Source organism: Manis javanica, chromosome 3 (genome assembly GCF_040802235.1).
Source record: "Manis javanica isolate MJ-LG chromosome 3, MJ_LKY, whole genome shotgun sequence".
NCBI classification, from domain to species: domain Eukaryota; kingdom Metazoa; phylum Chordata; class Mammalia; order Pholidota; family Manidae; genus Manis; species Manis javanica.
The window spans coordinates 130,147,861-130,173,483 of record NC_133158.1 but is presented as its reverse complement, the minus strand read 5'-3'; the positions used below and the strand labels follow the sequence as shown (position 1 = coordinate 130,173,483).

Below are 25,623 nucleotides of genomic sequence, written 5' to 3'. Positions count from 1 at the left end.
TGGCCCTTGGTCCTCTGACAATTATGCCTAATGGCATTGGGATTTGAAGTTGCTTGTGAAAATGATCACCTGGTTAAATTTTTAATAATTGTACACTTTATTATGGGATACTGATAGAATCTTTAGGTGATATTATACAGGCTCAAAAAGTAAAATAACTGATACATCTATTAATTAGAAGATTACTAGCAACACTTATGAGTACATTATGAGGTTGACTCACATATTACTTTCTGATGTGTTTGACATAGTGTAGAGTGGAGCATTCTTTTGAGCATGCTTGTATCACTTCCATTGATTTGGTTGGGACACTTACTCAAGTTCTCCTTAGAGGATTATTCTTCTCCCTGACTGTAGTCAAATTGATGCCAGAACTGCTAACTCATAGAATTTTGAGATCAAGTTGTACATTCCCCCAGTTTCTCACCAGCCAACTCTTAAAAATTTCATGAAAAGTATGTAGTCTTTTGATTTCCTTACAATAGCAATGTTGTACAACCTCTCATCATCATGTCTCGAAATACAAGACATAATGAATTTGGAAATGGTTACTGTTGCATTGCAGCCACTTCAACAATTTGTCATCACAAAGATCTGATTTAATCACCAGAAGTATTTATCATCATTTGCTAGTTACTATTGAAAAACCAAGTTGTACAAAATTATACCAGTATAAGTGTAAAGGAACTTTCCTTACTGAAATTCAATATAGAAAAAAAAAACACAATTTCTTAAAATCAAATTACTAGTAGTATTTTTCAGTATACAAAGTGCAAATTTCTCAATTTTTATGTTCTGCACAAAAATACTGGCTCTTCATTCACCTGATCTTATTTAATGACTCTAAAAATTAGAAATAATCACCAGTGGTATTAAGGTTTTCAGATACAGTTCATCTAAAATGCAGACAATCCCAGACAGAACTTTCACACATATATGGGGAATGAAAGAATAAATTCTCAGAGTTTCAACAATTTCAGACATATGATGTATGCCATTAATCAAATTTTGATAAAATGTTGGGAAATCAAATTCATTGCTGAGTCCAACAGTATGGAAAACTAAAATACTTCACACAGGGATGTTTCCTGTAAGGTAGCTTTTTGATGTCATAAAGTCAAAGGGTGGTTCATTTATTCCACGCTTGTAGTACTTACGATGTGTCAGACACTATTCAAAGTGCCTTACAAATGATAACTCACTTAAAACTCAGAACAACAGAATTATATATGTATGATTTTTATCATTGAAGAAATCAAGGCATAAAGAGCTCGAATCAGCTTTACAAGGACATACAACCAGTAAATTGAATAGCCTGGATTCAAACCCAAGCATGTTGACTTCAAAGTCCACAGACTTAACCATCAAGCTATGGGACACCTCCTAATGAAATGAAACTCAGTGAAGAAATCTTTTTACACAGATGTTCAGGGCTACTTGGTCAAATAAATTTAGTTCAGTACCAATAACATTCTCTGACAACAAAATCAGAGGGAACTGGAGAAATATTTTTAGTTTACCTTATTACTGATAACAGTATTGTGCATGAACAGGCCCATCCATGTGTCCTGGTGATTTTTCTAATAGTGTATCTCATGGATTTTGTATGACTATATGAAATAAAATATGCAAAAAGGAAACTTTTACAGTAGTTGGATGACTTTAGATGTTGATTTTTTTTATTCAGAGAAAAGGAGAACTAAAACCCTAAGTTGGAAGCTGCAATTAATTCCCTAAATACTTCATTTATTGGAAAATCCATTTGTAACTACCACATTATTTAATATTTACAACTATTGAATAACTGCTGCCTCAAAAGTATTAATAGTTCATTAATATTTACTGAACATACACACATTGTTTACAGGGCACTTCCCACTATGATTCTGGAAAAATGTTAGATAAGAGTTTCATTGTGGCATATTTGTATACTTCATTAATAAATATGCATGTTTCAAAGGACAGTAATGTGGATCTAAGCTTTGGAATCATAATTGAATTCAGCAGCTGCCTCTGCTTGTAAATACACAGATGTGTGAATCGAGACAGTGGGCGAAAAATGTTAAATAAGTCTTAATTATTAGGATAATTTTTAGAATTATTTACAACAATTATAATAATTGTTGCTCAACTGTCAAATAGGATTATGGAAATGTCATTAAATTTATTGTTAAGGTTTATATTTTGTTTTAATGGCTCTTGTTTTCTTTTATTTCCAGATCGATATATCATAGTCGGCAGCCACCATCATACTGCATACAGTTATAATGGACAAGAATGGGCCAGTAGCACTGCCGTAATCACAGCTTTCATCCGGGCCTTGATGTTAAGAGTTAAAAGAGGGTGGAGACCAGACCGCACTATTGTTTTCTGTTCATGGGGTGGAACAGCTTTTGGCAATATTGGCTCATATGAATGGGGAGAGGTAAAGATATATTAATTCTTATTTTTATTTTTTCCCCTCTTTTTCTCTCTCTGTCTCTCTCTTTAAGACTAAAGTAGACAAAGTAAAATTGTCGAAGCCAAGGACAAGAATGTACATCTCAATCAGGGTGTCCTATTTGCTAATTTGTTGAGATCGCCCTGTAAGAATGTAGGGGAATGAGAGACCACAGTGAATTGTGTATGATCTCCAACCACCTTATTCTTGGTCATGTGCAACCTCTAGACCCTGGTAGACCAACTACAGTGTTAACCTCGTTTTTATATTTCTCCTTAGGTTGACAGACACTGGACAAGGAAGGATCATGTGATACATATCCCCCTATTTTTTTTTTGAAACTTTCTAGTAATTACCTAGAATCAGGAAAAAATTCCCTCTTAAACATTTACCACCTTAGCATTACACCTTAGATATACAATATAGAGATTGAGCTCAAACTAGTGTTTTACTTCATTCCTCTCTTTCTTTTTCCCTCTAATCTCAAACCCTGATCTCTCTGCTACTTCTTCCCTATCTATGTATCTGCCTATTTACCTACCTGCCTACCTAAGCACCTTAGGAAGCCTTTGTCCCAAAGAAATCAGACATTCAATGGTCATAGAATACTACTGGAGTATTTAATTTTCAAATACTTTTTGATATGTCTGTGTCTCACAGGTACTGTAGTTTTAATGGAATATGAAAACTAGTAATTACACTGATACCATAGTAACAATGACAACATAATAAAATAAAATTAGGTATTCTATCTTTGTGATAAAAAAACAGGTTCAGTGGAAATATACAGGAAAAAACCTACGGAAGTTTTAACTTGGAAAGTAAAACCATTTGATACTGTAGTTTGTTCACTACATCAGCTTTGGAGAAATACAAATCCTAAATATCTAATGGGAAATTCTCATTTCATTTTTTTATCTGAGCAGACATGCATACATACAATTATAAAATGTCTGTTGACTATCAAAGAAAATATCTGAAGGGTATACAAAAGAAAATAGCAAGCATCTTTTTTAATTCAAAGGAAATAAAAGTCTTAAAAATGAGAAAAATTGTGCAGTATAAAATTTATCAGAATTCACATGTTGGAAAGTGGAATGTTTTTCCAGAATCAAATCAATGGTGTGAAGGTTTGTTCCTTATTCAAAATGACTAATTCAAATGAAAAAATTCCATTGTGGAAAATCTTTTTAAAATTGATGAATTTTTAGTAAGATGGACAATGTAATCACTAAACCAACCTCTCAAATTTCTATTCAATATTACTTACTTTAAAGATATAAACAAGTTAAAAAAAACAATTTGGTGACTATATTTATGGTCTGGGTTGAATTTTGTACGTCAGAAGTTTTTGTTGTTGTTTTTTGATTTTTTACCATAAAGGAAACAATGTTTTAGTTTTTTTGTAGCAATAAAGCACATTTTAAGAAAATGCCTTAAAGATTCTTTTCAAATTCAAAAAATTTATTCCATTATATCATACTGCCTTCTCCCAATCCATCTAGTAACTTTCACAATCAAATTTTGTTCATCCTAAACTAACATGTATGTTTCTTAGCTATGTTCTCAAAGTAGGCTAGTCTAACATTAGTACCTAACTTAAATATCATGAGCCCTGTGCATGGGGAAGTTAATTGCCAAAGTTCTAGAATTTATTTTAGCATCAGAGTCACAGCCTGTAAGTTGAATGAATAATGTGGTCTTGCATGTATATGAGCAATTAATTATATTTTCAACTTAAATAGATAAACTTGTAAATAAAATGCAAATTTGTTTTTAAGTTTCCTTGATCCTTTGTATTTTTTTGTAATTTTATATGTTCTCCATCATCAGATACTAAAAATACAACTTCTATAATGTTCTAGTCCATAGAAAAAATGTTTGTTAGAGAAAGTTCTTCCTATTCAAAAAGATTAGGGACCTCTGTTCTACAGTATTTATGTATATGTACATATTTGGCAATTAATTATACATTCAGTCACTTTCTGGCTTTTTCCATGATTAGGTGAGTAAAGATATATGAGCAAATAAAATGGTGATATGTAGACTTAATTATTGGCTTATAGAAGGTACTATTGTAAATTACCACATCTCAGAAGATTATTACAGTATAGTTCATGAAACCATTTTGTACCTATCTGGTTAAGGAAGAATTTAGAAAACTGTTAGTTTTCCTGTTGTGTCCACTTCCGAGAATGAAATATTTTCTTACAGGCTGACACCAATTTATGCTCTAAATAAATTCCCTAGTGATGATAAGTGAAGAACCACTTGTTGATATGCCTATTTCCCTATTTAATTTGGTTTGCACCCGGAACTACTTGAAATCTACAGTTGTAATTAAAAGGATTAGACAATTTCTTTTCTCCTAAAATATTTATTAATTAAATGATTGTCTTTTTACCTCCTTACAGAGATCTAGTGAATTTTAAACCTGATATAGGGGTAACATTATTGATTTTCTAGTTATACAAGTTCTTGCAGTCTTTCATCTGATAGTGTTGGAAGAAGAAAGATATATTCCTAAAACATGAAGTAATACCATTTTTAGGACATGTCTGTGGAACATCACCGTGATAACTACTCATTAAATATTTGTGCAAAAAAAGAGGGCAAATAGCAGAACCTCTTCGTGATATCTTATTCATAGGATCAGTTATCTTCAGTTTGTAGGGACAGAGCTCAAAAGAGAAGTGGAAAATTCTTCTATCAAATTATTTTTATGCTACTAATGTGTGTGAACTACATCAGGTTTTATTTCAGGTCATATTTGCAGGTACAACATTATGTTATGTCCCTTTTTGCTCAGAATAAAAAGCCTCTTCATGCAAATTGAGCTCAGTGTCTCAAAGGAAAGGGTTAGTTTTATTAATCACTGAAGTACTTTACCCATGTTCATTCTCTAATTCAATGCCTGTGCAATTGAGTGCTGTCACTACAGCAGATATCCCATTCTGTATTCTGAAGCTGAATCTCATGCTATATATAACCATTTAAAGACAATTTTGTCTTATAATTTGACTTCTGTCAGAACGTGTTTTATCATGTTTACATGTAACTGTTTACCATTCTTATTTAAAAGCCTTTTATGACCTTTGTGTACTCAGAGTACACATTTAAAAAAGTTCTTGTTCAACATAATTATTTTAAGTAGACAATGTTTATTATTCAACAGTAGAACATGTTATTTATGTTAAACATACTGTTTTGAATTTCAGGATTTCAAGGAGGTTCTGCAGAGAAATGTTGTGGCTTATGTTAGTCTCCATAGTCCCATAAGGGGAAACTCAAGTCTGTATTCTGTAGCTTCACCATCTCTTCAGCAACTGATAGTACAGGTAAGATGAATCTCCTTTTTATAAAATGGTTATGCAGAACTGCCTTTTCCTCTGTAATTTGAATTTATTGATATTTTCATTCTTTTTAATATGTATAAAAGTCTTTTATAAGTGTTTTAAGGAATAATCTATTGCTGATGTTTTTATCAATTTCTTATGTTCAACCAATTTCTTATGTTCTGAAATTCTTCACTTGCTACTCTTCTTTGGTGATAGTTGTAGGTATGAATTATACAATTATAGAGAACATATGTAAAAATGTAAGTTTATTTCTTAAAAATTCAATTCAGGTTTCAAGTTCCCATTTCTGCTAATCTTGACATTTTGTGGTAAACTTTGTTACTTATGGATTTCTCCACAACTCATTCATATTTTGTGTAAATTTGAGAAGTCTTTTGACTACACTGTAAGCCCTCTATAAGCAGGATCTGTGATTCCTAAATATAGTGATTACTAAATTCAAGATATTTATAAAATATTGTTCAAAAAATTTTTTGGAAAGCAAAACATGCGTTTTCCTACAAAGCAACTAAAAAAATTTAGTTTGTGATGTCTCATTACAGATATTTTTAAAAAGTTAGTCATTTCTTGCCTGTTTCTAATAATTTTTCAGAACATCTTTCGTGTCTATTAGTGGGGTTCATGCTTTTATTTCTGCGTTCCTTTTATGACTTTCACTAAACATAAAATGATACCTGTTATTTCTCAGAATGAAATCAATCATGACACCACTCAGGGGTGGTTTCCTTCCAGCCCCCGGGACTATTGCTGTGCATTAGAAATGACCTTTTAGATGCCGACATTTTCCAGAGAGGATCACAGAAACAACCAGAAAAAGATAAAGATAATGAACAGAGTTTTGGGTTAGCCATAATTCTTGATTGAAATGTAATGCAAACTAACATTTTATGACTTTCATAAAGTATTTTCTAGTTCAATAGTTTTCATTGACATTTCCATATGTAGTATAATAAAGAAGACATTATGAAAAATGAAATGGATAAATCTGTACGTTTATTATCAGCTAAACCCAATGTGCATGCCCTAAATTATATCCAGTTCTGTAAGTGAATTCCTCCTACTCTTTGTGCTACTTTGAATTCCCTAACTCTGTTACTTGCCAGGGAAAAACTCAAAAGAGGAAATCAGCTGCAGATGTCTCCCTTGGGAAGCTAAGATATTTCTGAGTAAGTGGGTGATCAGGAAGAGGAAAGGATGAGTTTAAGTATCCAGAAATTGGGGAGAGTTTGTTTAAACAGTGTCTTTTCCTTCTTGTGTGTTACAATTTTCCTATTTTGAGAGTCTTGGAAGATATGTAATGATTGACATCCACAGGTAAATAGAAATAGCAATCTATTAAGGTGTCTCAAGTCTATTGAAATATCTATCTATAGAAATATTAAATCTACAGGAATGTTCTGAGAATGTAATACTACTTGGAATGTCTTTGCACATCTTGTAACAGAGAATTAAAATATTAGTATTTAAACCTAATCCAAAAATACATCATGGTTTCTCATAATGAATAGTGACATGGCAGATGAACTCCCTTATTTGTTTGGGAGAGGAAACTTTTGTCTATAGTTGAAAATACTTAACCTAATAATAAACTGGAATCTGTACTGAAAGAAACTTTCTTTCAGTTGAGATTGTGTGTGTGTGTGTTCTATAGAACAATTTAGAAGGGTAGGATTATCACAAGTTCAAATAAATAATAGCATATGCATTTAAAAAGTGGGAATTATTTTTATATATTCGGTTTTATTAATGAAGAACAAATATCTATGACAATTTAAGATTTATTTTCATACACATTTTAATATCAGAATTTAAAATATATAAGTACCCTAAAAAATATAAAGTTTAAGAGAACTGAAGGATATGACCCCACAGTAAGTCATAATTTAATTTAATTTAATTTAATTTAATTTAATTTAATTTAATTTAATTTAATTTAAATAATTTAGCACTAGTGGAATTTAAAAGGAAGTTTTAAAATGTTTTAAAAAAATAGCTTAATTGTAACATCAGGAAATATGCAACTTCACTTAGAAAGACAAATATATTTGATCAATTTTTAGTATATTTATATTTCATCAGTTTATATAGATTCTGTTACCATATACAATCACATGTCCTATATAATCCAATGCAAATCACCCCAACAGCAACAACAACAAAAATATATTTATATATATATATAACTAGGGGCACTGACTCCAGGGCAGTCAATAATCCACGTGTAACTTTGACCCACCCTCCCCCAAATTTGATTACTAATAGCCTGCTAGTGACAGGAAGCCTTATTGATAATATAAACACTTGAGTAACATGTATTTTGTATGTTATAAGCATTATATACTGTATTCTTACAATAAAGTAAGCTAGAAGAAATAAAATGTTTTTTCAAATTGTCCCAAATCTCCAAAAAAATTCCATCATATTTATTGAAAAATATCTGCTTTTAAGTGGACCCACCCTCTTCAAATCTGTATTGTTCAAGGGTCAGCTGTAGTTTTATACTATCTAAAACAGTCAGGCACCACTAGAATGAGTGCAGTGCTTTTCGAGTGCTCCCTCCAGGTTGATTCTAACTTTGATTTTGAAATGAAAAGAAATTAAACCATCGACACTGAGAAAAGAAACCATTTCCCTGAGGTTAGTCCACCAACTTTGAACTATACATCCTGAGTGGAAAGAATGGGATCTTTTGAAGATTCAGAAATAGTTAATGAACCTGACTGAATCCACTTCATAAAAGATTGACCTTAAAAATATTGTCTGAAGAATAATGAAAAGCTGATGGGTACCAATGCTGATAATAGGAACATGCGAGTTTATTGTACTTTTCTCTCTTTTGAGTTTATTTGGAAATTTCCATTATATCTTGGAAAAAATTCTCAAAAAAATATTTTTGAAGTTGTAACACTGATGACTAATAAATCAGTTTGACTCCTGAAAGTAGTAGTAATCTACCTATGGTTTACCCATTAAGAAATAAATAAGGAGCAAGAACTAAAGGTTTTTTATGGTTGATTTTTTTCTGGTTCTTTTGTTAGCATTTTGAATCTGCATTTCTGCTCTCTCTGGGCTACCAATATTTTTACAAGAAGAACAGCTCACTTAAAATCGGGTCATAAGTTTTATAATAAAAAAGAATCCTCATTCAAAGTACTTTGTGTAAGTAATAAATATTTATATATAACAAAATGAAAATAATATTTATTTTTTAAATCCTTATTTAAGAAATGAATATGTTTTGAAAATATAGCTTTGCTCTCTCTTTGTGAAAATATTAACTTCATATTAGTATTTTACTTCATATTTACATTTTATGGTACAAAATAAGTTAATTTTTTTTTACTTTCTAGTTATGATGATGTTAACACATGAATTATAGACATTATAGACAAAAAGTGTGCCAATTTTACAAAACAAGTAATTTTTTGCAAAAGACAGTAAAATATTTTAAACTTGATTTTTAATTTAAAAATCCCATCTTTGTGGTGCCATAAGAGATTCAGGTATGAATTTCCTAATTTTTACTCTATGGTTGATGGTCATTTGGATTTAGATGATTGTTTTTAGGTTTTAGTGTAATGGATATAGTTGCTATGGTTATTCTCATACTGGTTGAATGGATAGACTCATTTCTCTTGGATACTTATATAGAAGTGGAATTTATAGTTCACATAGTAGGCAAATGTTTCATTTAGTAAATACCACCAGAGTTTTCCAAAGTACCAAGTATACTTCTATCAGTAATGTATGAATGTCTGTCTGTTCGATATCATCACCAACATTTGACAATTCTCATGGGCATATGGTGGTATCTTTTGGGGTTTTAATTTTAATTTACTGATGATTAATAATGTTGAGCACTTTTTCACATACTCATATTCTCATTGGCCATTTGTATGTCTTCCACCATGAAGGCTTATTTAAGCCTTTTTCTTATTTTAAAAAAGAGTTGTTCATATTTTTTATCTATTATATTTGTTAATACATCTTTTTTTTTGGTTGTATGGTTGTATATTATGAATTCTTCTAGTCTGTTCCTTGACTTTTTACTCTTTGTACAGGTAGCAACATACTTTATTAATTGTTCCTAGGGAAATCTAGAAAGCATTTATTATTCTAGTGTCTTATTATATACAACAGAGTGAACTTAATATAATGTTTATGAATGTAATATAATATTTATGAATAATAAACCTTTATTATCCATTATCTCATTCACAAATGCTTGAGTACTTACTATACACACACATGCTTATTATGCTTTATATATATATGTTTATTATAAGCATATGTATATATGCTTTATATATATACATATATATATATGCTTTTTACTTTTATTTACTGGAGACTATAGAATATTCTGTAGAGATCAATGAAGTGCCCAGTTCTCCTAAGTAAGTAGGGAATAAAAAATCTTTTTCAATATCCACTTAGGAAAAAAGCTCCTTCTTGAAAACAATGTCCATTGAATGTACAATAAAGAATATGTGGGTCGATAGTTAATGAGTTATTTTACACAACTGCCTTTATGCAAAATAAGTTATGAAATAAAAGATTAAATGAGATTTCTCCCAAAATAATAATTTCAAATATTAGGAAACTACACAAACATGTCTCTCTCTCTATATATATATATCTCTGCTTCACCTTTAAATTTTAAAATAATCTTTCATAGATCTCAGAAAGCATTGATTTTTGCCCTTAGAAAAAAAGCATTCGATTATCTATATATTAGTCAGCGCTCTGTAAGTCTCAAGTAAATGGTAATAAGTTTCTAAGCGGTTATTTTGGGGAAGCCTGAAGCATTTGTGCATATGAAAGTAGTCCGTTTCATTATATTCTACTTAAATGTTGCTTTTGAAGCACATACCAGACCCTGGTAAACTTGATCAAAACCAAACAATCCCATCAATACTGTAAAATAGTCCACAGGATAGACAATGTTTTATTTTTTTTAAGTCTTTGATAAAGTAGCAAAGATATTTTTTCAGCTTTATGGGGTGTTTTACTTTTTTAATTTCATGTTTTATTTCTTATATACCAAGAACTGCCTACCAGAAAATACAGTTCATACATTTCAATTCAACTATATTCAGTGAGCCCAGAACCAGAATACAATATTATTCCATTGTGAATGCCCCCAGTCTGTTGCAGAGCTCTATATGTAATAAATATTTATAGGGAACCTAACTGGGTATGACAACAATGTACGTTTGTAGGGCACAGGATAAGCAGATGAAATGCCTCTGTTGTCCAGGAGTTTCTGATTTTACTGCATGCAAAAAAATGCCAAAACATGACGTGACTGTGATATGTGTCATACTGAGTTCACAGTAAAGAGACAAAGTGGTTGGTTTAATGTAGAATCATGCAATATAAAACAGTGGCAGCAGGGGGGCCATCAGGTGAGAAATTGGGGATCAACAGTGGTGAGGCTTAGAACCTCATCCCCCCTGTTTTGAGAGAAATCTTCTGCATCCGTGGATGTTTTAAGGCCCTTGTCTAGCTTGGATTAACACATAGTCTACAGGCACACACCTGATCATCTAAAATTGCTCTCTTACAACACTAAACTATGTTTTCTACCTTTATCTTGCATCTACCTACCACTTCAGCATTTTATTAAAAATAATAATAATAATAATAATAAAGGGAGAAATGTGGGATCCACATATAAATCAAGTATAAAAATCAAACGAATATTCATATTTGACCTGATTGTTTATAGTTCATAATGCGTGATCAAAACCGAAAGGTTCTGTGATGACTGCCCTTGTACTGTTCACCATGTAAGAACGTATTCACTATGTAAGAATTCGTTCACCATGTAAGAACTTGTTCGTTATGCTTCAGAAGATTGGAGACTGACGAGAATTAGGCTTGAGATGGATTAATGATTGTACATTGAGCATTGACCCCCCTATATAGAATTTTATTGTTGTTAACAACCATTTGATCAATAAATATGAGAGATGCCCTCTCAAAAAAAAAAAAAAACAGTGGCAAAAAGTTTGAACGTACTCAGAATCATGAACTAATTTAACCACCTGTCTTTTCAAAGCCCAATACTCAATCATTTACACAAACTCCTCTTTTGTTGAACTACCCATGCTTTGCATGTAATACAAACTGATGTCCATTTCCATTTCCTCCATTGATCAAGTTCAGTGTTGTGATTCTGCTCTTTTCCTCTTGTGTTTCTTCCTCTGGGAAATACGGCAGCTGTCTGCCATGGTACTTGTACAGCTGCCTACTGCCACAGTGTTTGTTTTCATTATGTCTGACCATGCTACTATTCTCTAGTATATAAAAAACAAACATATGAAACATTTTAGCTCCAGAAGGTAATTGATTAAAATGTATGACTTTCCAGAATTTTGACTTTCATATAACAGAGTTGGAAATTAACAAATTTTCTCTTGATTTTATGTTTATACTCCATGGAATTAAAAAAATAACTAGCCTTAGTCTGCTATAATGAAATATCACAGATTGGGTGGTTTAAAGAACAGAACTTCTTTTCTCATAGTTCTAGAGGCTGAAAACCCAAGACAAGATACAGATAGGGAAACTGTCTCCTAAGACCTCTCTCCTTGGCTTGCAGATGGCCCCCTTCTCATTGTGTCCTTACTTGGCCTTCTTCTCTGTGTACATGCATCCTTTGTGTCTCTTCCTCTTCTTATAATGACATTAGTGCTATTGGATTAGGGCACCTCTCTTAGGTTCTTATTTTAACCTTACCACCTTCCTAAAGTCCCTACCTCCAAATACAATACAATCATATTGGTGGTTAAGCTTCAACCTATAAATTATGGGATGACACAATTTAGTCCATAATACTGATAAAAATGCAGGCTGAAAGAGCACTTAAGGTATGGTAGTAGAATTAAAATAGTGTCTTTTCTTTTGCTCTTTCTATTGTTGATAATTTTAATACAGAGTACAGAACAAAATAAAATTTCTATTCGACTTGCTATAATATATAACAGTAAAATTGGCTTTGAAACATTCTCTACTGACTTGTCTTTCAGATTAATGACAGCATTTGTTTCTTTATTTGTTTTTATCTTTGTTAGCTTTTATCTTGTGTTTAGTTTTTTAGGGAAGGAAAGTCTTTGCACTTTGTTCACTATAAATTCCAACTCTTCAGCAGATTCTTCTTAATTCTACTTAATTTATCTTCCTTTCTACTTCTACTACAAGTAGTCAACTGAAGTGACTATAAAGACTAATAAACTGATTTAAAATCTTTTCTTATGCTAATTTACCACATCAATAAAGTCTCACATTTAAAATTGTTATTCTATTGGCAGGTTTATCTATCTCTGAGTTTTACAATGCTTTACTTTGTGTTAAAACCAAGCAATTTCTCCAGTTTATTACTGTTTTACAAGGTTTTCTGTTCAGTATACACTGACAATTTGTAAGTCCTTTTTATTTAAATCTAAATATCAAGGGATATCTTAGTGAAATTCTGGCTTGTTTCTGAATTTCATAAGGCAGCTGATTTAAATATTTGGACTATATAGTCAAGTAGCATTGCAAACAACTTAAGATATTAACAAATTTAGTTTCAACTCATTCATACAATCAACATTAGTATCACATTCTTAAAATGGCTTTAGCTGAGTTAATTTGTGTCCATGATTTCTTGGTTGGCATATTGGATACCAGACCTCTATAGGACTCAAGCGTATGACCATTTACTCAGGAGAAGTTAGTAGTTAATCACCATTATTGGCATGTTAGATAAAAGTGTTTCACTTACACAGCATAATTAATGCAATATAGTATATTTTACCATTAAAAATAAATGAAAGATACTCTGATGAATTGTCATTTTTTTCCCACCTGATCTTTAATATGTTTTGGTTAAAAATGTACCGTAATGTCATCAGTTAATCATCTCCATGGCAACCACAATGGTAGTACTCTGCCTTTATGACACATGACATTTGATGCAGGATTTTTATAAGTAATGAAATTAATTTAAACAGACATGGTTTTATATTAAAAAAAGGAAACAACTTTTCAAGTATAAATACTGGGAGTAATATTAGAATCTGTTGGCATCTGCTTACTTTTGATAAGTTATACAAATTATGGCTCCTTTTTATTTGCTTGTTTGTTATTTCTCTTTCTTAAGTGGTATATTAATCAAGCAATTTTGTATTTGTGTCTTGCATTTGAATGGTTCACTTGGTTCTTTAACAAAATGATTTGTGTTTGTACACTTACAACAAATTATCTGTAAGAAAAATGTAAAACAAAAAAAATGCCATTTATAATAGCACTTACAAACAACAAAAAATATTTAGGAATAAATGTAACCAAAGAGGTAAAAGACTTGTATACTGAAAACTCTAAAATATTGATGAAAAAGTAGAAGAACCAAATGTAAATATATCACCTATTCTTGGATTAGAATTACTATTTTTAAAATGTCCATACTACCCAAAGTGACCTACAGATTCAGTGCAATCTTTACCAAAATTCCAATGGCACTTTTCACAGAAAAAGAAAAAAAAAATCCTAAAATGTGTATGAAACCACAAAAGCCAGCCTGAGAAAGTAAAACAAGTCTGAAGGCATCACACGACTTGATTCAAGCTATATTAGAAAGCTATGGTAGTTAAACAGTATGGCACTGCATAAAAACAGGCGCATAGACCAGTGGAACAGAGTAGAGACTTCCATATGTGATCAACTAGCTCTCACCAAGGGTGTCAAGAACATATGGGGAAAGCACAGTCTCTGTAGTAAATGGTATGGGTAAAATTGGACATTAAAATGCAAAAGAATGAAAGTGAACCTTTATTTAACACCACTCACAAAAATTAATGGATCAAAGTCTTAAACATCAGACCTGGAACCATAAAACTCCTAGAAGAAATCTTAAAGGGAAAAAAACCTTTACATTGATCTTGGCAATTATTTCTTGGACAAGACATCAAAAGCACAGACAACAAAAACTAAAATAAGTAAGTAGGACTATATCAAAGAGCTTCTGCCCAGCAAAGAAAACAATAAATTCTGAAAAGTCAGCCTTCATAATGGGAGAAATATTTTAAATAGAAGTCTGATAAGGATTTAATAATCAAAACATATAAAGAACTCATACAACTCAAAAGTAAAAAAAGCAAATAATCCAATTAAAAATGGACAAAGGACTTAACTAGACTTTCCAAAGAAAACACACAAATGGCCAATAGGTATATAAAAAGGTGCTCAACATCAATAATTGTCAGGGAAATGCAAACTGAAACCATAGTGAGATATTGCTTCACACCTCTTAGGATGGCTATTATAAAAAAGATGAGAGACAAGAAATGTTGCCAAGGATGTGAAGAAGAGGGAACCTTTATACACTTGGTGGGAATGTAAAATGGCAAAGCCATTACAAAAAGCAAAATGATACTTTTTCAAAAAATGAAAAATTGAACTACCATATTTTCCAGCAAGCCCACTCCTGGGTATATATTCCAAAGAAAATGAAATAAGCAACTCTGAGAAATATTTGTACACCCATGTTCACTTTAGCATTATTCACAATAGCCAAGATATGGAAACAACCTAAGTGTCCATCAACAGATAAATGAATAAAGTAAATGTGGTGTGTGTGTGTGTGCGTGTCTGTGTATACACAGACATACATACATGGAGAGAGAGAGTAGATAAGAGAAAATTCAGCCACAAAAAAAGAAAAAAATCCTGCCATTTGGAACAACATATATCAATTTGGAGGGCATGATGCTAAATGAAATAAGCCAGAAAGGGAAAGATGAAAACTTTTATTACTTATATGAGGAGTCTAAAAAATAAATAAATAAAACCTATTTCATAAAACCAGAGAATAGAATGGTCATTGATTGGGACTGGATAGGATCTAATCTACAGTGTGGTGACTATAGTTAATAATACTGTACGTATACTTAAAAGTTGTTGAGAGTAGATCTTAAGCATTCCACAACACACACACACACACACACACACACACACACACACACACACACATGCACACACAGTTACTTGTGTTAACTATGTGAGGGGATAGATATGTTAATTACCTTGATTTTGATAATCATTCTGTAATGTATATGTATATCAAGTCATCAGTTTATATGTTTTATGTATAACTGAGAAAAGTTTTAAAGGAAAAAATCTTAATTGAAAAAATCTTAATAGGTTCTTGGTAAAAGTAACAAGTGAAATAAATACCTTGACTGAATAAAACTATCTCTGAAGCAAAAGGAAATCAATGTAATAATACTGTTAAATAAAAGATTAAACAAATATGGTAATGAACCTTGCGTTTAAATAGTATTTCCCAGCATGTATTGTGAAAGGTATGCTAAATAGAATGCACAGTGTTGCCATGCATGGCAAAGAGCCAAAGGAAAATAGAATATGCAGTCTTTCTCAAGCTTGTTTTATTCTGGAACCTTTTTCCTACAGTCATATTGTGAAAATGGACACCAAAATGCTGTATTAAACAAACCCTATATGCATGTAAAAGTTGGCATTTTTACAGAAACTTAAGTAAGTGTTCAATCCCTTCACTTTGAAAATGGGTTTCTCCAAATGGCAAGATATATAATTTACATACACTTTTTGGGAAACACACCTCTATATCCAGTGCTGATAAGACTTGAAGGCATGAATTATTCCTTCCCTTTGATCTGGAATTGCACCTGCAAATTTATAGCCTTAAGTTCCTATATTTTGACACTAATCTCTCCATAGTTACTACTATTCACTATATTTCTTTTAGTAGCAAAGTTAAGATTTTCAAACCAGAGTGATAAAATAAATTGAACAGTGGAAGAAATTAAGTTATTTTAATCCTGAAACAGCAATCCTCCTTAGGATCATGATAGCAATTTCTCTATGTCTCCAAGGAGTAAAGAAATCATTTCAATTCAGCCTAAGGAAGAATTCCCAAATAGGATGAATTATCTTAACATGCTCCAACACTGTGCAGGTGTTGTGATGGGGCATCAAACATTTTTTTGGTGATTGTTCCAGCCAATCTTTATTTATATAGTAATTCACTTTTGAATTCATCCTCTATTTTTGTGTTTGCTTGTTTGTTTAGCTTTATAATGCATAAGAGAGCCTGCAATTGGTTTCATAGGCTCTGCTAGTTTCTTGGTTGTAAACTTTGATGCTTATTATTTATATATCCATATTGCACATTTACAAATTCTGACTCTAAATCTATAAGCCATATATAATAACAGTTGGTGGACATAAGAGACCATGACAACTTTAAGTCCACTTTTGATGTTTACAGCTGTTTTCTAGGGTAGTGTAATTATATAAACATGGGGGTAACTACAGACATTCATCTATGATGACCATCTTATCCTGAAGCAGCTCCAAGTCATTTATCTGTCACAGGCAATTGCAACTACAAAAAGAGTTAAAGGAGGCAGTAGCCTAGATGTAAAATTGAAATAGACTTGAATCCAGAGAAGATAATAGAGATCTATTTTGAAATTACAGCATATAAAAGTGGTACCCTTTCAACAGCACCCTTTTTGAAGTAAAGTAATCCAGAATTATTTGGTTTGAAATTTTAAAAATTGAATGAAAGGTATTAATCTGTAAAATGTTTTATATAAAGTTCAGTCATCTTTGAAGTAAAGTGACATATTTTTCTAGCTGTACACAGAGTATTATCCAAAACATTAATCCAGTTTCAATAATAATCAATAGATATTTAGAGGTTAAGAAGATATTGCACAATTCTATAAGGTGACGCACTCTGGTTTGATAACGATCCACAGGGTGATTGGCATCACTTTATCCTACAAATAGGGATTTGATAAAGAACTCTGTTTACGTTATAAAGGATTCCCTGAGAAATAATCTAGCGTCTTTTATTAGTTTATTAATCTGTTTGTGGAAAAATTATAAACCATACATGGGCAGAAATGAAAACAAATGAATCTATAATTTTATGATCCTGAGAAAACCACTGAGAATACTTTTCTGTGAGAATGCATGCAGATATACTGTTACCAAAAGGGAACTGTATTTGAATATTTTCATCTCAATATATTATAAATAGCTTACATTTAAAAATATAGGAATATTGTTGCCACATGAACAAATCTAGATGAAAGTTAGTATAGGAGAATTCATTGTAATACACTTAAATCTTCTCTGTAGGTTTGAATTTTCTTATAAGCAATTAAAATCAATTATGAATATATGTTATTTCATTAAATAGCTGTATTATAATTTGTGAATCAATTTTTGGTCAAAGTCCTTATATACTGTTTATAGTCCTTTTATTGTTAACCATGATATTATATACATAGTTGTACAATATCTTCTGTTCTTTTTCAATTAGCTCCTTTGTCAGTCATTAGAAAGTTGCAGATAACATTGTTTTCAAGAAGAAATAGGTTTTTGATAAGGAATTAGTTGTTACAAAGTTTTAGGGATGGCTGCGGGAGCCACCTCTGGGTCTTCCGGGTCTGGCTCACAGAACGGTATCATGACTGTGGCTTTCTAAGTGTACTCTACATCTGCATGATCAGAAAGCTTGGGGATCAAGAGGCTACTGCTCAAACCACTGACTGTAGAACCCAGTCCTTCTGCCAAGGACTGCTCAGAGTTACTATCTTTAGGACCACGTTTCTTCAGCCATAATACACAGGGAATTGCTGTGCCCCCGACTTCATCTTGATATGCACAAAGCCCGAATCATGCCTACTTTACCAAGGATGCCCTGCCAGCAAACACCTGTCTGCCATCCTGTCATAGCAGAGACAGCAGATGCTGCCCTATGTTCACCTTACTGATCTCATGCAGGTGCATGTACTTGGTAGCTGCTAGGGATCGGCAAGCTGTAAGGTGATGGTGAACTTTCCAGTCTCTAGTAATGCTGTAGCCAATCTGCTTTTTTTTATATTTTCCTAGAATAAATTCCAAAATATGAAATTTCTGGGTCAAAGAATACTAGTTTATAATATTACAGTTGTATACTGGAGTACCTTTTTAAAATTAAGGTATCACCGATATACAATCTTATGAAGGTTTCACATGAACAGCATTGCAGTTTCAACATTCACCCATATTATCAAGTCCCCACCACCACCACCCCATTGTAGTCACCAGTCACTGTCCATCAGTGTAGTAAAATGCTAGAGTCATTACTTGTCTTCTCCATGCTGTACTGCCTTCCCCGTGGCCCCCCTAAATTATGTGTGTTAATCATAATGGCCCTTACTCCCCTTCTCCTTCCATCCCCATATCCACTCCCCAACCCCTCCTCTTTGGTAACTGCTGGTCCCCTCTGGAGTCTGTGAGTCTACTGCTGTTTTGTTCCTTCAGTTTTCTTCGTTGTTATGGACTGCCTATTTTTATATACACTCTTTCTCAACATTGTATTTTAACATTTTTTTCTTATTATTTGCAAATATGATAGGATGATTCCCAAGACATAGACAGAAACAGCTATATAATGACCAGGTTTTTGATTGAAAGGGGGACTAAATTTGAAGCATTATCTTTTCTTTCAGATCTTTAACCAAAATCACCTTCTGAGTGAGATATCCTTGATCCCAATATTTAAATTATGAAATGTTATCCTGATATTTTATGTCTCCTTTAGAGATTTATGATTTTTCTCCTTAGCACTTATTAACATATTATACAACTTTTGTTTCTTTGTTTAATGTCTTTCCCCCAGTATACTGTAAATGTTTTGAGAGGAAATTTGGTTTACTTTGCTCATTGCTCTATTTCCAGGATCTAGTACGTAGAGACCATGTAATATTGCTTGAATGATTAAATAAATGGATGAAAACTAGTTTTCTTACACATTCTGTTTTTATTAAGAAAATTTTACATATGAGACTTCTGCTTCTACTCAGAATGTAAAATATTTCAGTATACCACTGCTCCCACCCTAACAGAGAGAACAAGTAAGATAGGTTACAAAATCACCTTTTAAAAAATATTTTAAAGATTTGAGGATGCAAATAAGCCTAAATAAACTTTAATCCAGGAAGTAATAAATTCTTTCTAGGAGACAAGAGCTGTTTAATCATGGCAGAATGATGAGATGAGGAGGGGTCTTGCAAAGACCTGGGTAAGGAAAAATCAACAAACTTTTAATGAACTTTTAACAGCCCCCTTGGGATGACATAAAAACTTAGCATCCCAATAGCCTTGGCCACAGAGCCAAAATGAATCCACTGACTCCCATAGACCCTTATTGAGTGCACAAGATAGAACACCAAAAGATGGAGACAGGGCAGATCAGCTATGAGAAATCTCTCCTAAACACACCAGGCATTCTCTAAGTGCAAGAAGAGCCAGCTTCTGAAAGCTGGGTCGTTTGCTGAGAGAAACACCTCTGAGGTCCTCCATAGCTTCACTGAGCACAAAGCATGAGCTGCCAGTTCTGAGGGCAGGGAAGAATATCTGAGAAAAATTCCTCTGAGGCAGTCAGCATTTACTGAATATAAGACCATTGCTGCTGGAGGTGAGGATGTCAGGTAGGTAAATTGAGAGAAATCCATCCCAAGCTCACCACGTCATCAGGTGCAAGGCAGTAGCTGTTGGAGTCTGGGTCAGGGCAGCCAGGCAGAAAGAAATCTGAAGCTCAGAAAATCAGGCACGGGACTGGAGAAAGAAGATAACACCAAGCAGCCAAAAGGAAAACAAGATAAAAGTGGTTTAGGCTGTAAAACAGAGATCCCTCATGGTTCTGAGCACTGGCAGCTGGACATAAAGATATCACTGGAGTCACATCAGGGATCAGATTTCAGCATGAAGTTCACTCTACATTGTTTGTTAGCATAAACTGTATGTATTTTATAACCTAAAACCTCAGGCATACAAAACACTCAGGCAGAATATTCCAGGGGCTCACAGCTCATCACTTGGGAGTGGCCAAAGGCCAGTCCTAAAGACAAGCCTTTCCTTGGAATATACTATTTGTGCAACCCAGGCCTGCTGAGGTAACCCTTAACTCTTTCCCACACAGAAATGTTAACATAATTTATTCACTCTGAAAAGGAAATCATCTGCAGGGAGAAATAGAGAGCACCCAAAAGGTAAATAGAATTTACTGGGCAAATATGATAGATGTATCTATATTTTAAAACTTTATATAAACCCACTAAAATAACAGATTAAAAAAAACCTGTTAACACCATATAATGACAGGTGTTTGGAGCAACTGGAACTCTCATATTTCACTGGTGATAGTCTAAAATGGTACCACCACTTGAAAAAAGTAGCTTGGCATTTCTTATAAAAATAAACATACATCCATATTACCCAGAAATCCCAAGCCTAGGTATTTATCCAAGAGAAATGAAAATATGTCTGTATAAAGACATGCCCAAGTATGTTTGTGACAGCTTTATTTATAATAGCCCAAATTGGCAACAACTTAAATGTCTATCAGTAAGAGAACATATTAGATTGTGGTTTATTCATGGAATGGAATGCTACCCAGAAATAAAAAGGAATAATATATTGATACATACAACATCAAATGTTATGATTTTCAGAAGAATACAGATATACAAGAGTACATATTGTATTGATTCCATTTATACAAAGTCCTAGAACCAATCTATGGTAAAAGAGACCAGAACAGTATTTTCCTCTGGGATTAGAATACCATTACACCTAACCTTTTATAGACATTTACTCAGTGTAAGCCCTTAAAAAAAATCATCCCTAAATGTTCCATCTCATGCTTGGAGATACAAAATTCTAATATAATAGTGCTGAGGCTAAGGAAAAAATACTGTTGGAAAAAAATAAGAGGCACTTTTCAATAAGAAAGAATTAGAAAAACTAAAATATACTTATTTGAAGGACACATATTAGCCAACATCTAGAAAATCTCAGCATGAATGTTAAAGTAATCATTAGATTCTAAGTCTGTTAAAATTGCAGTAATTTTATATTCAGTGAATTCTTCAGTTTGCCCAGAAGGCTCTTTAAATCTGAAGTTTTCAAGAGGCTTCTGTTCCATATTAGATTTCCAATCACCAAATATATCTCAAAAGATAAAATCATAAAAATCATTAGCTTCAAATATGTAACACAGACTATAGATATAGAGTTTATTTAGCCAGAAGCTTTTTAAGTAATTCAGGAAATCTGTGCAGTTGGCAAAGAAGGCCATGGTCTATGATTTGGGCTTTCTAATCTGTCAGTCTCTTAAGAGCTTTTATTGGAGCAATACAGCTTTTGGCTCCCTTTGAGGGAATTTTTCAGAGTGTTATGTAAATTGTCATGTGATATGTTCAGAAATTTCTCAAAGGATTTTTTCATCGTGTTAAAAAGGTAATTCTTACAGACTCATTGCTTCATTAAAAGTAATTTATTCATGCCTACGTATTCACTAACCTATTAGTTTTTCTAGCGATTACTGATCCCTTTCAGCCTAATAAAAAATAAACAGTAATTTAACTCCATCGTCGTTTATCTGAATGAGATTCTGATGCTAGTCTTAGGGAATTTCATGAGGAAAGCATAGAGATTTAACATAACCTTTCCAGATTGCCACTTGACACTTTCAGTTATGTTCAGGACCTTTTCTAATTTCCATAAGCATTTTAGTAGATGTAGGGAATTGAATTATTTTGTAAACTGCTCATACCAATAAAGTATTTTGGACATGTACACAAGAGCTGGATGAGTCCACTACATTCAGGCATTGTTTTTTAAAATAAAAGCAACTGAACAAGAAATCAGAATTTTACAAATACACAACATAATTAGCTTCCCAGGAAATGGTACTAGTTAGCCAAAATATTTATAAATAAAACTGCTATGTTGTATATAATATGTGTTCTCAATTTCAGTATCCTGTAATTGCATCTTATTCTATTGAAGATACATAGAGACATTTTTTGGAGAAATGCTGAAAAAAAGATATAGTCAAGCCTTGTTCAGAAACCATTCACATAGTAGCAAACAAAAGAGAAATAGACCCATAAATATTGACAACAGGCTGTTGTTTACCATAGGGAGGGGGTTGGGGAATAGGTAAAACAGGTGAAAGGGATAAAAAGCCACAAACTGCAAATTGTAAAGTAAGTTAGTCATATGAATGGAAATACAATATATAGAATATAACCACTAATATTGTAATATCCTGGTATAATAATGGGGTAACTACACTTAACCATAGCAAGCATCTAGTAATATATATATAATTAGTTAATCAGTATGTTGTACATCTGAAACTAATATATTGTATATCAAGTTTATTCCAATGAAATAAAGAAAAATAAAGCCTTAACTGAGTAGGCATTTTGCCAGTCATAAAACAAATTTGAGTTGATTTCTTTAATTGGATCTTTTTTCTTTCACTTTCCTTTTATTCTTCACTAGTCCCTTTAAACTTCTTCTTTCCATGCTTCTTCATTAACCTTCTTCTCATTTATTTTTCTCTTTCTCCTCCTTTCAAGGAATTTAACAACCACGTGTCTAATATGTCTCCTAATCTATCATTTAAAATGTCCCCCCACTTTTATTACTTATTTTATAACTGTATTTGACCTCAACTCAGTTATCCTCAGGACTTGTATTGTTTACTTTTTTGTAAATCATCACAAAGGAATCCATTTGGTCTTCTAGACTTGATTGCTAACAATCATTAATTCAAATAGAGGTGTCCTATGCTGAGGGCACTGCACTACTGGTCTTGCGAAGACATAACTGAGTGTATGGTTGGGTAATTGGAATTCTTAGCATTGAGGACTGAAAGTAGCACAGACTTGTTTTGCTGAGAAGAGTAGAAAGGAAAATAAATATTTATTGAGCATGTGTGTGTGTGAGGTCTTATTCTGCCTACATGCCTATAAATTATTGATTACTTCAGTGTGCCCTCTAAACAATTCTATAAGCTTGGCATTTCAGATAGAGGAGTACAGTCTATTTAGTTTTGCAGCAAAGAGTTGCTGGTAATGAGATTAGACTGGACAACATGTAAATTACAGCCAGGCTTACTTCACACTTTTAGAGCTGCTAGTACTGGAAGCAGAATTAAAACTATGGCCAACTGGGGTCTTTTAGTTAAAAAAATGTATTGAAGAACAAGATAGTTCAGAAGAAGAACCGCTTTCCAGCCTAGTGCTTTATTGGGGTGAGGGTGACATTAAAAGGAAATACAATACAGGTAAATGTCCTTTAACTATGAATAATATATACAAGTTACAAAGAGTAAAATGTTTCCTGTTACTTTAAAAGTTCTTCTGTTAGGAAAACACAGAAAAAATTGTTAAATTCATGAAATATAAATATTTATTGAAACAGTTCACAGTTTACTTGAGCAACATTATAATAGTCAATACTTTCAAATCACAAAGTGTCTCTTGAAAGACATAATTTTGTTGCAAATACTGTGCAAAGAACATAAATCATGTTTATAAGATATATTTTAATCATGTTATAAAACTGTCATCACAGCTAAAATGCCACTGTATTGAAATTGTATGCTCCAAGTTAAGGATCCTACGTTCTCAACTACTGTTGCTATTTATTCTAAGACAAGCAAGAACATAAGTCACTAATTTCCTTTAGTGAGGAAAATAAATTGTTTTATGTCAAAATCATTCTTAAAATATAGAACTGATGCATAATACATCCCCAAAAACAAAAATATATAGTGATTTAGGTTATTTTCACAGATGCGTGTGTGTGTGTGTGTGTGTGTGTGTGTGTGTGTATTTGATGCTGATTAGAACTGAAGCTAACGAGGCCAAGAACTGATAAGATCTGCAGTTAACAACTCTGTTATGAAAAGCAGATTACATGTTGAAATTACCAGCCTTAACCAGCAGCATAGTTAATTTTGTTTCTTTCTTTTTGTCATTTGGAGAAAGAAGGTAGAGAGTTTGACTGTGTGGTTCTGTTACAATAACAGAATCACTAATAGCTGTTCTCATAAGTGATGCTCTTTGCCTGTGTAGACTAGTTAGTTCTAACTTGAAGTACAACTGGTAAGTTGCCTTAATGATTCCTACCAGCTCTGTTAGTTAACAATGGGGAACAATAAGAGATGTCGACATCACAAGATTAATGTCTAAGTACATGTCTAGAAAGAATGATCTGTCTTGATGATTTATTCACCTTGTGATATTTGTCAACTGTTTAACTCAAGTTTGGTTTGTTTGTTTTGTCAATCGGGAAACAGGGATGATAATAATATCGTTTTACACACTTCAAAAAGTTATTGTGGGAATCAAAAGAGATCATGTCTGTTAAAAGATAAAGGGAGCCATATTAAAATGTTTTAGGGCTTATTTGAACAAAAATTGATTTGAACTGGGCAGCACCGCACCTGAAGTGTTAGGAGTGCCCTGCCAACGGCAGCTGGGGGAGGACTTACAGAGAAGAGGCAGAAGCAAAGCAAGGAAATTATTTGCCTGCCTAAAGCTTAAGTGGTTACATTCTTTGAGCAAACCTACTTGGTGATTGGCTGTCCTTTCTGATTTCTTAGTCAGGAAGCATCATAAGCTTAGGGTTTGGTTTGCTTATGTAGTGCCAAGGCATTATTAAAGTCGAAGAATCTAATGGCCTCCGTGTTTAATTAACATGTCAAAAACATCTTTAAAGCTTGTGAAACACGTAAATCTGTTTTCCCATAACAAAACCAGGTCAGATTGGACTGTAGTAAAATCAAGAGGTAATGGCATATTGGCTTTACCCTGCTCCTGATATACCAGGGTGCCCATTTCTTAGCCTCCCCGAGTCTCTTTCTTCTTGGAGGGCAGAGGCTAAGAAGAAGCTTCTTCTCTTTTGGGCTTGTGGAGCCTCCATTCCCATCATGCACTA

General features: G+C 32.7%; 1 protein-coding gene across 9 annotated transcripts in view; it reads left to right on the top strand.

Annotated features, from left to right (window-relative positions):
- The window catches only part of NAALADL2 (N-acetylated alpha-linked acidic dipeptidase like 2), a 1,394,480-nt gene that overhangs the window by 1,033,450 nt on the left and 335,407 nt on the right, over positions 1 to 25,623 (top strand). For all 9 annotated transcript variants that reach the window (XM_073232064.1, XM_073232060.1, XM_073232062.1 and 6 more), the window contains 2 exons: positions 2,220 to 2,425; positions 5,659 to 5,778. In XM_073232064.1, coding sequence (XP_073088165.1) covers positions 2,220 to 2,425; positions 5,659 to 5,778 — 326 coding nt within the window. The remainder of the gene's footprint in view (positions 1 to 2,219; positions 2,426 to 5,658; positions 5,779 to 25,623) is intronic.